The sequence below is a fragment of the Enhydra lutris genome, unplaced genomic scaffold, assembly GCF_002288905.1.
Source record: "Enhydra lutris kenyoni isolate GAN:26980312 unplaced genomic scaffold, ASM228890v2 scaffoldscaffold9, whole genome shotgun sequence".
In the NCBI taxonomy this organism is placed as follows: Eukaryota; Metazoa; Chordata; class Mammalia; order Carnivora; family Mustelidae; genus Enhydra; species Enhydra lutris.
In genome coordinates, this window is record NW_019154093.1 from 50,718,737 (window position 1) to 50,732,759 (window position 14,023).

Consider the following 14,023-nt stretch of genomic DNA (forward strand, 5'->3'; position numbering starts at 1 on the left):
AGCGGGCCGCCGAGGTGCCGGTCAGAGTTACCCCACTCAGCCGCCCCCGATCAGGGCCCCTCACCCCGTCGCCCTCGTCCGGACCATACGTCACTTCCGGCGCGCGCCCGCCCGCGGAGAAAGAACCGGGCCGGGGGGGGGGGGGGGGGCAAGGGGGCGGGGCGGGGGAAAGGGGAGTGTCTGCCCCCGCCGCCGCAGCAGCCGCGGGTGCTACAGCTGCTGCCTCCCGGGCTGAGGAGTTGGCTGAAGCCCTGCCTTCCGAACCGGCCCAGTCTTCCCGCCCGGTCTCGGAGCGCCAGCGCCGGGAGCACTCATCGCTTCGACCCGTGCAGAAGCGGGACTTGCTTCAGCCGGTGGAGTGGCGGGGACGGCCCCGGCTCCCTTTCCCCTTCCTGACCCCTTCTTTCCATCGGCCCCGTCATGGGGAACGCGGCGACCGCCAAGAAAGGCAGCGAGGTGGAGAGCGGTGAGTCAAGGGCCGGGTCTGGGTACCGTACGGGCGGGCGGGCACGGGGCATCGACCGCCCGTCCGGGTCGGAGCCCCGAGGCCGCGGGCATGGTCCAGGCCTCGCAGCGGCCGCCGGGAACTGCTCGTGGGGGCCCTAGGGACCAGCTGCCTTCCTCCTCCACAGCCTCCCCCCCGCCCCGCCTCCGGAGTGAGGGCCGAGCGCGTGGGGCCGGATGGAGAGATCTAGGGAGAACAGTGTTCCCCGAGATTCCCTTTCTCTTTAGAGCGAGGGGACGCACTCGCTAGAACAATTCCCCAAATATGGTCCGGATAAAGAAGTCCCTTGTACCACTCCAATCCTCGCTTCCCCTACCCTAGACCACCTCTTTGGGAGCCACAGGTAGTGCTGTGGGCAGAGTTGGCTCTTTTCCCTCCATCACTTGGGTTCTGCCCAACCTAATCACAGCTTAGGTAAAGGGCTGCTAGTCTGGCTCTCTGCAGGTAAGGTTAATTTGAATAAGCAACTGTGGTTTTGAGATCTTGCATCTCTTAGGAATGGAAGATGTAACAACTAAACTGCAACTTTATCCATGAAAAAAACCAAGGCAGGTTTGCCTTTGCTTGAAACATTTCAGGAATCTCCTGGAGTGTCTGTAAAACTTAAAGGTCTCTGGGAGATGAAATGCTTCCACAATAAGGTGAATTTCTTCTGACGCTGAAAGTGCAGGCACCCTGTACTTTACACCAGATAGTAAAATATCATGCAAGTTGAATTTCTGTAGTTCAATCAATCAGGATGGTTGTGAAAAAATTAAAAATTAATGTGCCTTTGTCAGGTTCATCTCTGATTTTATAATTCAGAATGATAAGACAACAAATGGTACTTGTTATGTCACCAGGACTGAATGACATTTTAGCACTTGAGGGAATGCCAATGATTTATTCCAGTTTGTATAATTAGTATCTTTTAATGTTTCTATGTTTGTAACGTGTTTTAGGTTAATTTTGTAATTTAGCATGAAGGAAATAGCTTTTTTTTTTTTTAAACAACAAAGCAGAATCAATTCAGAAAGATTTAGTCATTCATTTTGTTTAATGTGAATAATGAGATCAGATTATATGTTTATGTTTCACCAGTGAGGTTTTGGTGTTAATTTTCAGGAGCTCCAGAAAAGTTTGTTGTAATGTCATACAGATTATCAGTGACCATACTTTAGTATGTGACAGGAAAATTTTAAAAAGCCAATGTAGAGGTAGAACTTTGTTATCTTTTCTTATTTAACTGCACAAATGTGGTAACTGTACAGAAAGAATAGGAATGTGGAAGGTGTAAATAATTGTTTGTGTCTGACAAGTTATTTTTCCTTTTAAAGATAAAACATGCTAATTGTGTACAAAGGAGTGTGCTTGGTAATTGAATCATATCAGTGATTTTCATTGGCAAGTACTGACATGTACAGTGTTTCCCTTTTTAATAATGATAGTAGACTCTTCTCTGATCTATATATTTACATTATTAAGTTACCAAACTCATTCTCCCCAAGACAGTACTGATTTGAAGCTCAGAACTATTGGATAATCTTGGAATATTTACAGAAAACAGGATGGAAACTTTAAATGTTTATCTAAATATATTTAAATTATTCCTATGAATAAAATCTTTACTGAGCTCCAACTATTAGTGACAGTCTATTTAGTAAGTATGTTAGCCAGCTTTTTATGTAAGTTTATTTATGGAAACTGAAGATCAGTATGGTAGTTTAAATGAATGTTGTGAAGTAATGAAAGAAAATAGCGAGTGATATCTCATAGGGACAGTTATTAGAAATGCCATGTGTTGATCACTCTGTAATTTCTTCTGGAGCAATGTTATCGTGTGTGTTGTTGCCATTCTATAGTCAATAAAGTTTATTGATATCTCTTAAAACTTAATGAAAGGGCAGCTTTTACCATTGCAAACCTAATTGTTCTGTGTATTTCTTTAAAAAAAATTATTCTTGAAAATAAATGCCTTTGAAAATTTGAACGTAGTTATTTAAACTTCAGTTGATACGTAACAACATAAACTTCCGGAAATATAAGTAATCTTAGAAATCAGCCCATATAATCATTCTGTTTAATGATCATAAATAGTGATAAATGATTCTAAAGCCAAAGAGCCTGACCTTTGAAGAAGCTGAAGTTGAGATCAGATTATCAGTGGTACCGGAGTATCACTAGAATCTGGTACTCTGACTCCATTCTGCCTCATGAAATAATCAATTAATACCTATATTTTCAAAATGTCTGCAAAGTGTATTAGTTTCATTTGGAGACTAAGGAAAAGTTCAAGAAATTTACAACCTAGTATAAGTGAAAAAATGTATTCATAAAAGTTATCTGAAGAGCAAAATATGGTAAGTGCTGATATTATGGAAAGTGAAGTTAGAACTCTGAAAACTACAAGTAGGAAAATGTTTGATTTGAAATGATGATTAAAATGTACAAGGTTGACTAAGATTTGAGGTTTAGTTTGGACCATGCCTGATATAGGTGACTCTGGAGCTTCGTTATAAAAATATTCCAGAAGAATGAAGCTTTGACCATTTGGTGCCTCTGTTGTAATCTATTCAATCTCTCTACTCTTAGAATAAAACATTTTCCAGGGTAGGACTTGGAGATGCCATTCTCATCTCTATACTTTCTGGAGATAACATTAAGTTGGGTACCTATTTTTCTACCATAGTGAACTAGGAAATTGTATTGATATATCTTGAAACTTATTAAAAGAACATTTCTTACCATTACATACCAACTGTTCTGTGTATTTATAAAAACTTACTCTCAAAAATATGGGTTTAAGTGTAGTTACTTCAACTTTTACTAATATACAGAAGCATAAATTTTAAATATATGAGTATATGATTCTCTGAGAAGTTATAAACTCTGGTCATTCAGAATTGTTTTACTTATCCAGTCTCCCACTTCTTACTTTACCCACAGTCACCAATATAAAAAACACATGCCACCATTTTAACATGGGAAGGTCTTTTGTGATTTATTTCATTAAAAAAAAAAAATTAGCCCCATAGGTTGCTTGTGGGGCTTCGTATTACACTTGAATGGCAAAGGTATTGAAGCCAATGAGTAAAGTGCTGGTAGAGATTTGGATGCAGATTCTCCTATAACTGTAAGTGGTAGAACAACCATGTAATCTAGTGTTTGCATAATGATCTTTGAATGTTTTCCAAAGTATCTCTCTGTCTTAAGAGCTTGAGGGTGAATAGAAATTAATCAAAGGTCGCCAGTAGTCTAGGTTCAACCAAATGCAAGTTTCATAACAACTTGCGTTTTTGGAGGGCTTACTATGAACCAGGTTCTCTGTGCACTTTGCATACATAATTTCACTTAATCTTTCCAAACCTATGAAGTAGTTTAATTATTTTTCTATTTTATAAATGAGGAAATGGAGACTCAGAGAGCCTAAATGAATTGCCTAAATTCATACTGCTCAGAAGTCAAGGAGCAACATCTGAACCTAGGCAGCTTAACCCTGGACCCGAAATCCTAACCACTGTGCCAATACACATTACCTAATGTGTATCTAATACACATTAGGTAATGTGTATTAGATACACATTATCTAATTATGTAATACACATTATCTACATTATCTAATGTGTATCCCATTAGATACACATACAGCATATGTGTATCTAATGGGAAAACTGATTCTGAGACACACAGAATAGCTTAGACTTCACTTTGTTTCAGTTTATTATCCATTATAGGAAATTTTGGTTGTTTTTAATAGTGACTTCATTTGGATATATTAAGTATCTTAAATGAGAGTTATTTTTTCTTGTACTGTTCTCCAGATTCCATTTCCTCACCTGTAAAATGAGGATGAAGGATTAAACTGTCTTGAAAATCTTTTCAGACTTGATATGGTGTAATTTCAAATTAAGCCACGTAAATTAATTTATATACTTAAACCCTTCATTGCTGTTTGTATTTGTGTTTAATTATTTTTCTCATCTGTAAATGTATACTTTCCCTTCCTGATAAATAGCCAATCAAAACATTCCTATTTAAATTTGTATTGCCCTTTTAAAAAGTACTTAGATATTTGCATTATGGTTTAGAGTAGTACTATCCAGGCAGATTTTCTGTGTGGTAGCAATGTTTCTGTATTGTTTAATGTGGTAGGCACTAGCTATATGTGGCTATTGAGCAGCTGAAATGTGACCAGGGCAGCTGAGAAACTGAATTTTTAACTTAAATTTGGCTACTAATGTTTGGTATATTAGACAGCACAAGTTTAGAACATAGCTGTCTTTATATGTAATAAAGATGCCAACCCATTTTTCCATCATCTTGGTAATTTGGATCCTCACCAGTATGTGTCGATCAACAGAATGCTGGATTTATCTTTTCTCATACTAGGAATTAACTTATTTCTAAAGCATTTCCTCTGAATAAGCCTTTATAAATTTAGTGAAGAGATTACTATAGTAATTTGTGTATAATCTGTAAAGTTAACTACAAAGTTAATTTCTCTGTTGGATTCTACTAGAATTATTATTATTATTTTTAGTTTTTAATACTGACTGTCAGTGAAAATATTTTTATTGAAAGTTTTTATAGATTTAAATGTTGATTAGTAAAAATTTAGTGATCTCATATCTTACTCATATCTTTAAAGCTTTTAATTATCAGATATGTGTTCCAATTTATTAAATTGGCAGAAGTACTTAGGAATTGTTTTTGAGTTAAAAAAATTTTTTTTAGTTAAGAATTTTTGAAAAAGAAAAAAGGTCATAATGACAGCAACACTATTGAAATAATAAATACATATTATCTCATCCAGTTATGTGATCTTGTAATTCATTTTGTGCAGATCATCTAATGCACAAAATCATCTCATGTTCAGGAACCATGTTTTCCATTCTCCTGTTCAGTGTCTTTCACTTAGGATATAGACAGATTGTTGCTTTTCATTGCCGGCAGCAGGATAGTTAAAGACGTGAAAGCCAGCTTAGACAAGTAAGCCATAGCTGAGTGGCAGAAGCAGCACATGAAAAGGTCCTAGATAAGCCAGGATAGTTTTTTTTTTTTTTTTTTTTTTAAAGATTTTATTTATTTGACAGATAGAAATCACAAGTAGACACAGAGGCAAGCAGAGAGAGGAGGAAGCAGGCTCCCCACTGAGCAGAGAGCCCAATGTGGGGCTCGATCCCAGGACCCTGGGATCATGACCTGAGCTGAAGGCAGAGGCTTTAACCCACTGAGCCACCCAGGCGCCCCAAGCCAGGATAGTTATTAAAAGCCTTCAGATAGTTAAGGAGTTGACCATAAATCATTTTGATATTCCATTAAATTAATAAAATTAAACAATTAGTATAATTTGCAAAATTGTCTGTATATCCAGGTACATATGGATACTATACATATGTGCCCAGATTTTTTCAGAGGAATAAATCTTAAGTTTTTAATGAATAAAGTATGTTAAATAGAAAATGGAATTTATGGTCAGTACCAAATGATTTTGAGTATTTTAATTTAAAAATATTCCTTCAGGAGGATCCTATATGGTTATTTTCTTTGTTGGCTCATTCATTCCTTCCACATACTGGAGTTCCTAATATGTGATGGACTCTATACAAATCCTATGGGAGTAAAGATTGAGTATGACACAGTACCTGCTTCAGAGTGCCTGCATTCCAGAAAGGGGAGACATACTTGTTAACAAATTAATGGGGGAGAAAAACTGTTACAGATGCTTTCATAAAAGCTCAGTGGGGAAACTGTAGAAAGTATGGTCATTTCTATTGGCATGGAGAGGGTGAGATTCAAAAAGGACTTCAGAGAGGAGGTGAGCTCTGAGTTGAGTATTGAAAATGGTAAATGTTCAACAGTGGGATTACAGGAGGAAGTGTCTTCTGAGTAGAAGGAACACTGAGCAAAAATGTAGAGGAGTGAAACAAAATGGAATATACAGGAAAAGGAAAGTAAGTTGTCTATTATGACTAACTTGAAGGGTGGAACTGGTGGTAGGGAAGAAGGGAAATTATAAAATGAAAGATAAGACTGAAGAAATGGATAGAGGCCATGTAATGGAAAGATTTTGAATTTTACCCCATAGATATTCGGGAGTTATTATAGACTTTGTAATAAGGGAGAGGCATGATCAAATATGGGTTTTAGAGAGCTCACTTCGGTGGTATTGTGAAGATGAGTCACTGTGGGACAAGTGGAGTAGAGGTGGGATGATCAGTAAGAAGACTCTCAAGCAAGTAAGGGAATTAGAGGGTCTGAATCAAGGTGGTAGAGATAGGTATGCAGGAAAAAATCTAAAATTTGATAGCTTTGGAAAATGAAAATGAGCAAACTATACTTGGAGAATGAGGAAAAAGAGGATTTGGGAATAACACCCAAATTATTGTGCCTTAGTGGATGGGTTATGATGCCAGTAATAGAGTCAGGAAATAAAAACAGGTTGAGGAGCAGAATTGGGGAGCATATTGAATTCAGAATGGCTGTGGCATTTCTGAGAAAAATGGTATCTGATTGGTTGTTTTGTATGTCTGTTGTCTTTGATTCTCCTAGCCATGGGGGGAAAATGACCTTGGATGGTCAGAGGATCTGTTCCATATAACATCCTCATTTTGCTCCCTTTTTTAATGCCAGCTGTTTAGAAACTATAGAACTGCAACATCTGACACAAGTCCTATGGCTACTAAAATCTTAGCTTTTTTGTTTTGAAAAGAGTGAAAACTAAGGCACTGACGAAAATGATGCAACTTTTGCAGAACACAGTAATTTAAAATCAGATAAAATATTGCTTTCATAATTAAAGTATGCATCCTGTAAGCTATTGAGTTTTGTAGAGCCATGTGTAATAGTAGAAAGAAAATGTAAAATACAGAACCAATATATTTTACTAAGTAAATATTAGTTTTCTCCCCCTAGAGTGCTTTCAAGTAGATATTAAAAAGTTGGGGTATAATTTAATAGTAAGAACTTGAACTTAGAATAAGAAAAATCTAGATTCTGTTTCCTAGTACTTTCTATTACTTCACCGTGAATAAGTGTTTGTTCTAATGTCTCCAAGCTATAGTGTAAATTTGAGGAGGGTGGTTTTGATAATGAGGCTGTGGTCTTTTCCAGTTTTATAATCCAATGATTCCAATGTATTTATTAAGAGAAAGAATGTATATTTAAAAAAGTACCAAGACTTGGGGAAAAATTATAGAAGGTTTTCATAAAATTATGTGAGGAGAGAAGTGGCAAATGAGCCTCAGTGTGAGCACATATAAGGTACTGTCTTTAGGGAAAGTTTGTTTTGTTTTGTTTTTTTTTACCTGTACTTACAGGATGATAGCCTCTGAATTTTGACCTAGGAAGCAAATTTATGAATCACCATATTAGTCTTTGAAGATATTCTCATGTTCTGTTACAGGTAAAGGGATCATTTAAATGTTGGTGATCAGAGGAATGTATTGGAAATAAAACATACAGCATCCTACTATTAATGTAAAAACCCTTAACATACTATGTGTAGTTGAATATTTTTATGATTTTTAAAATTTCTTCAAAGATTTTATTTATTAATTTGGGGGAGAGAGAAAGGAGAGGGAAGGAGCAGACAGAGAGGGAGAAGCAGACTCCCCACTGAGCACAGTGCCCAACTCAGGGCTCAGTCTCAGGACCCCGAGATCATGACCTGAGCTGAAGTCAGACGCTTAGCCAAATAAGCCACCCAAGAGCTCCAGTTGTGATGTTGTGGATGTAGCAGAACCAGGGAAAGTTAAGATCAGAAGCAGCTAATAGGAGAAGAGAATGGAAGGTCCAGCATATGAGAGTAAACTGAAAAAAAAAAAAAAAAAACCACAGAACAGAACTTTTCAAACTACAACGGTTATGGATACATGATTGAAGTGTATAAATCAAGTAGCATTGACAGAAAATGTGTGATTATTCACCTGAATTTGAAATACTAGAACTCATGGGATTTTCCTCAAAACTTATAAAAGCTAGTTGTAGAGCAAATAAAATAAAACAAAACCTTGATAAACTAGGCTTAGAGAATAAATATATTTAACTACTTTTTAATCATTTATGTTTAAAGGTAAAAAGATCTGTGCTCGTTAATTCAGCTAGTATTCTTAGCAACTTAAAAATTGCTAGAAAATTTTAATGCCTTTTTACTCTTTTTATAGGTCTAATAACCCCCTCAGTTTCTTACCAACTTCTGAAAAAGTCACCTTTTTCTTACTATTGAGGTTTATTACTGTAATGCAGATAATAAATTGTTTCCCCTGATATGAAGGTATAGCTTGAATTGCTTAAATGATATGGAGGTATAGCTTAAATTTTTACTTTAATCTTATAATTCATCCAGTTATTTAATTTTTAAAAATTCCTTGAGGATGGGAGATAAAGAGTTGCCTTTATGTAGCTCATAGTCGTTTGGAAGATTTAAATAAGTAAAAGTATAGTTATGAGACATTGGTGGGAAGCATAGCATAGGATGTTTCCTATAGTAATAATTTGGTTTTTAACTTTTTGGTTGTCATGTAAATTAGACTCAGTAATGTTCTGAATCTATGCGGATGATTTTCTGAATCAAATCTGGGACTCTTAAAAAAGAGAGAAATGCACTAATTGACAATTCACAATGAAGAATGATACACTAGTACATTTGACATTAAAGCTGCCTTCGAAAATCCAGTGTAGATGCTGTATCTTATCTGACTTGCTATTTACAGGGTAAAAAGTCCCAGGTTTTATGGCCATGATTTAAGGTTGTATTCCTGCTGCCTACTATTCATATAACATTAACTGTTCAGTGGCTTTTGAAATTTTTGTTTTCTTGTAAAATAACTATTGAACCTAAGCCTTAAGTCCTTAGCATATCTGTATGCTCCATCTGGACTTTGTCCTCAAAAAATTAAAGATACTGTCTTGGGGTGCCTGGGTGACTCAGTGGGTAAAAGCCTCTGCCTTCAGCTCAGGTCATGATCCCAAGGTCCTGGGATTGAGCCTCACATCGGGCTCTCTGCTCAGCAGGGAGCCTGCTTCGCTCTCTCTCTGCCTGCCTCTCTGCCTACTTGTGATCTCTGTCAAATAAATAAATAAAATCTTTAAAAAAAAAGATACTGTCTTGAGATCTCATTTTAGAGTCCTACTTAATGAGTATTCAGTTTCTATATTACTTATTCTTAAGTAGATGACATGTAGTATCAGCACACCATTGTCTGTGAGCCACAAACTTAAGAGAAGATGTTTGTACAGTATTTCTTAGCTTCTTTTGTAGGAGCTAGTTCTGTTGATAATTTAGCCCCTCTAATCCAAGGAGAAGCTTCCTAGCAGCCATGAAAGGTTAAACTGGGGGAAAATATGAATTCCTCTTCAGGCTATTATCTTCAAGTTACTAAATAAGCCATAGTTCATGGTAGAATGACAGAGACAGAATAGTCATTTATTTGTCATTCATTCAGTCCTTTAGTTATTGGTCAGTATTTATTGAGTACCTACTGTGTACCAGACTATATGCTAGTCCACAGATGCAAATATGTGAGTAAAAATAAGACTTGGTTCCTATTTTAAGCTGGGAGACAGATACATACAGATATTTATGATAAAATGTACAGTGGTACCTTTTATCATAAGATTGCTACTGGGGTGAAAATACAACATAGGGGTTTATATAAGAATAAGTATAGAATTTCTGAGATCATCTTGGGAGATAGACTGACTGAAATAGAAACTGGCTTTGAGTCTGTTTTGGATGTTTACGTTTGTGATTGTAGCACTTATACTAGTATTGATTTGTCAGCTGTTTCTCTGACTGCATTGTGATCTGTAAGGGCAGAGATAGTATCTATCTTGTTTAGTGTTTTAACACCTAAAATTTGGCACAGTTCCTAGCTCATAGTGGAAACTAAAATCATGGATAGTTAAATGGATAAAAAAAAAAATTCAAGCCTCTTGTAGAAGTTTTTACTCCCCATCTTTCTCCTCAGTTGGCAGGTACTTTCTCTGCAATATATGGACTATTTGGACCTGTTAGTTGATTTTCTTGATAGGAGGATACCTCTTTCTCTCTTTCTTAGCATATAGTAATTTGACATTTATATGTCAGAATTATATCACTTTTAGTTGGTATGGCGAGATTGGCATCAGGCTTCAGGTAGAAAGACATTGGATTAGGAAAAACTCTTAGGCTCCCAACTTCTTAAAAAATTCCTGCTCATGGGTCACCTGGGTGGCTCAGTGGGTTAAGCCTCTGCCTTTGGCTCAGGTCGTGATCCCAGGGTCCTGGGATCGAGCCCCGAATCCGGCTCTCTGCTCGGCCGGGAGCCTGCTCTCCCTTCCCCCTGCCCCGCCCGCCACCCTGCCTGCCTCTATGCCTACTTGTGATCTCTCTCTGTGTCAAATAAACAAAATCTTAAAAAAAAAAAAAAAAATCCTGCTCATTTGAGGCCTGCTATAGTCTGAATGTTTGTGTCTCCCCAAAATTCGTATGTTGAAATCCAACCCCCCAAGGTGATAATATTAGAAGGTGCAACCTTTTAGAGGTGATTAGATCATGAGGTCTCTGCCTCATGAGGCCCCTAATGAATGAGATTAGCGCCCCATAAGAGAGGCCCAAGAGAGCTCCCTTGCCCCCTCTGCCGATCAGATTATAGTGAGAAGATGGTGGTCGGTGAAGAAGGGGCTCTTACCAGACAATCTACTGGCACCATAATCTTGAACTTTCAGTCTTCAGAACTGTAAGAAATAAAATTCTTTTGTTTATAAGTCACTCCGTCTATGATATTTTGTTATAGCAGCCCAAACAGGACCAAGACAGGGCCTATACTATTAAGCGGTACTACTGTGTTCCCATCTTTGTTGCTTTCATTTACCAGTCTCTTGTTCATTTCTCTTCATTCATCAAAAACTTTGACACCTGGCTCACAATCTTTCTCTATACTCTGAGCCCTGTATTTGTCCTAGGTGGCTTCACATTCTATGTGGATGACCAATTTCTTACCATTGTGTTTCAGTTCCTTGACCACATTATTTCCTATCCCCTTCTGTTGACTTGATTTATTAACTGCTCAAGAATCATTAATGTACACATACTATTTTCTGACCACAACATCCTCTCCTTTTTCTTTGCTCTTTAAATATTCTTACTGTTATTCTTCATCAGAATCTTTCATCCATTCATCCATCATGTCTCTCACTTCTTCGTTTTCCTTCTTAACCAGTTTGGATTACATGGTCCCCAAGATCCGTTGCACTTTTATCTTTTTATCATATCTTTCTGACAGAACTCTAACTGATAAACTCAACTTTCTCAGTGCTTTCAGCAAAGAGCTAAAAAACCACTAGAGAAAACCATGTAAAAGGGCAATATAAATTCAGCCTCAAATAGACTGTCAGCATGATTTGACAATTCTACCATATTTCTCTGATCAACACTGTCCCATTCTTTATAATTTCTATTTTATTCTCTTCACCCTTCTGAATCTTCATTATCACTCTCATTTTAAGAGATGATCTTACCTCAGATCTCACAAAGAAAATAAAATATATCAGACAAGAATCCCTTCACCTTCTTTTTATCAAACATGCACACCTGCTAGATTTTAACTTAATTTATTGTTATTTTGTTTTAATAGAAGAATTGTCTGTTCCATTTATCTGTTGTTACATCACATATCACTCCTTCATTTAGTGGCTTAAAGCAATGATAACATTTATTTTGCTTTGGAAAGTAGTTTGGGCAGAGCTCTACTAGAATACCTCATCTCTGCTTTGATAGTAACTAGCTCAGCTTAAAGGCTAGGGCCTAGAATCACCAAAAGACTTGCTTATTCCCATTTTCTTGTGCTGGCTTTAGGTAGTTGGAACATTATCTGGGACTTCCAGCTGGAACATCTACACGTGGCCTCTACGTGTGGCTTGGGCTTTCTTATGGTGGCTGAGTTCTAAGGAAACGGGAGAGATCAGGTGAAAGCTGTATCACTTTTATGACCTAGCCTCTGAAGTCAAATAGTGTCATTTTTGTGGCCCTCTATTTATTAGTAGTAAGTCACTTAGAGGAGTCCATATTTGAAGGAAGGTGAATTAAATTCCACCCTTTGATGGGAGGACTTGAAATAACTTTTTTGACCTGTTTCAAAAGCGACTATTGGCTGATACACCTTCTTTTACAAGGCCAATCCTTCCACCATTATTTTGGATCCTAAGGCTCTTATGCTATTGCATCTTCTTCTCTTTTATATTCAACCTGCTTTTCATTTTTTTAAAGATTTTATTTGTATTTGTCAGAGAGAGAGAGAGAGTGAGAGCGCACGCACAGGCAGAGGGAGAAGCAGGCTCCCCGCTGAGCAAGGAGCCCTTATAGGACTGTCCCAGGACCCTGGGATCATGACCCAAGCTGAAGGCAGACACTTAACTGTCTGAGACACCCAGGTGTCCCTCACTTGTTTTTAAATTAGACCCCTTTTTCTTTACCTTTCTGTTTTGCTTTTTGATTCTACATTGTCTCCCTTCTTCATCTCTTACCTAGTAAAGTGAACTGGCCTATGATTTATAGGTAATTTAAATGTGTGTTGATAAAACCTGAGAATAGTATTTAAAGAAAAAAGAGTTTTGTTTTCTCTTTCTATAGTATAGATATTTACAGTTATCATGCAGAGAACATGACTTGTATTTAACACAGTTCAACTTTTAAAATACAACTTGTTTGAAAGTTGCAGTCTGCCTTATAAGCACTTAAGTATGTAACAACATAAAAACATAAAAAAATGTTAAAATGAGAGTGGGCTGGAAGTGTATGTATGCAGATAGGTGATTATAATGCTTAGGCTTGCAATTTATGCTTTTTAAGGAAGAAAAAAATGTTCAAGTATGAAGTATAGTGAAAAGGACTAGAGTCTTGTTAAGGTCTGAAGATTGTTGAAATTAGATATTGAAGGGAGAGAGCTAAATAGGTAGATGGTTGTCAGAAAGAGGATAGAATGAAATGAATCTAGGGTATAATCTTTGACTTAAGTATCTAAGGTATTGTAGAGTGGGAATGTACATATTAAGTACATATCTAAATATAGATATTAAATATAAAAAGTTGGAGTATATACACATTCAACTAACATATATATTAAATGAACTACAAGTAGCCCAATTTTATTGTAGCATTAAATATAACATATGGACAATGCCTGTTTAAAAATTCTATTAAAAATTTAGCAAAGTACTTAAAAATTTGCTTTTTAACAATGTAATTTCTGGATAAAAAGAAAAAATATTAAATGTATTTTAACAGTATGAATTTTCAATTTATGGTGTATAACCAAAACAAAGTAGTATCATGTTGGTTTATATGTTCTGTATACGTATACTTCAGTTTAAATTTGTATCTCTTCTTGATTTAAAAATATTCATACTTTCATAGTTAAATGGGAACATATTTTTATTCTCTGTGAAGACAGAGCTTTTATTAACTACAAATATAAATTCTTCTAACTGAGAAAGGAATTGAATTACATGCCTTCCCCCCCACTTTTAAATAAATTAACTGAATATCCTATGAGAATT

General features: G+C 36.7%; 1 protein-coding gene across 1 annotated transcript in view; it reads left to right on the forward strand.

The window, feature by feature from the left end:
• The first annotated feature begins 386 nt into the window (after positions 1-386).
• LOC111143399 (protein kinase cAMP-activated catalytic subunit beta) overlaps positions 387-14,023 on the forward strand; it is a 127,361-nt gene continuing 113,724 nt past the window's right edge. The window contains exon 1 of the mRNA XM_022497108.1: positions 387-466. Coding sequence (XP_022352816.1) covers positions 421-466 — 46 coding nt within the window. The 5' untranslated portion in view covers positions 387-420. The remainder of the gene's footprint in view (positions 467-14,023) is intronic.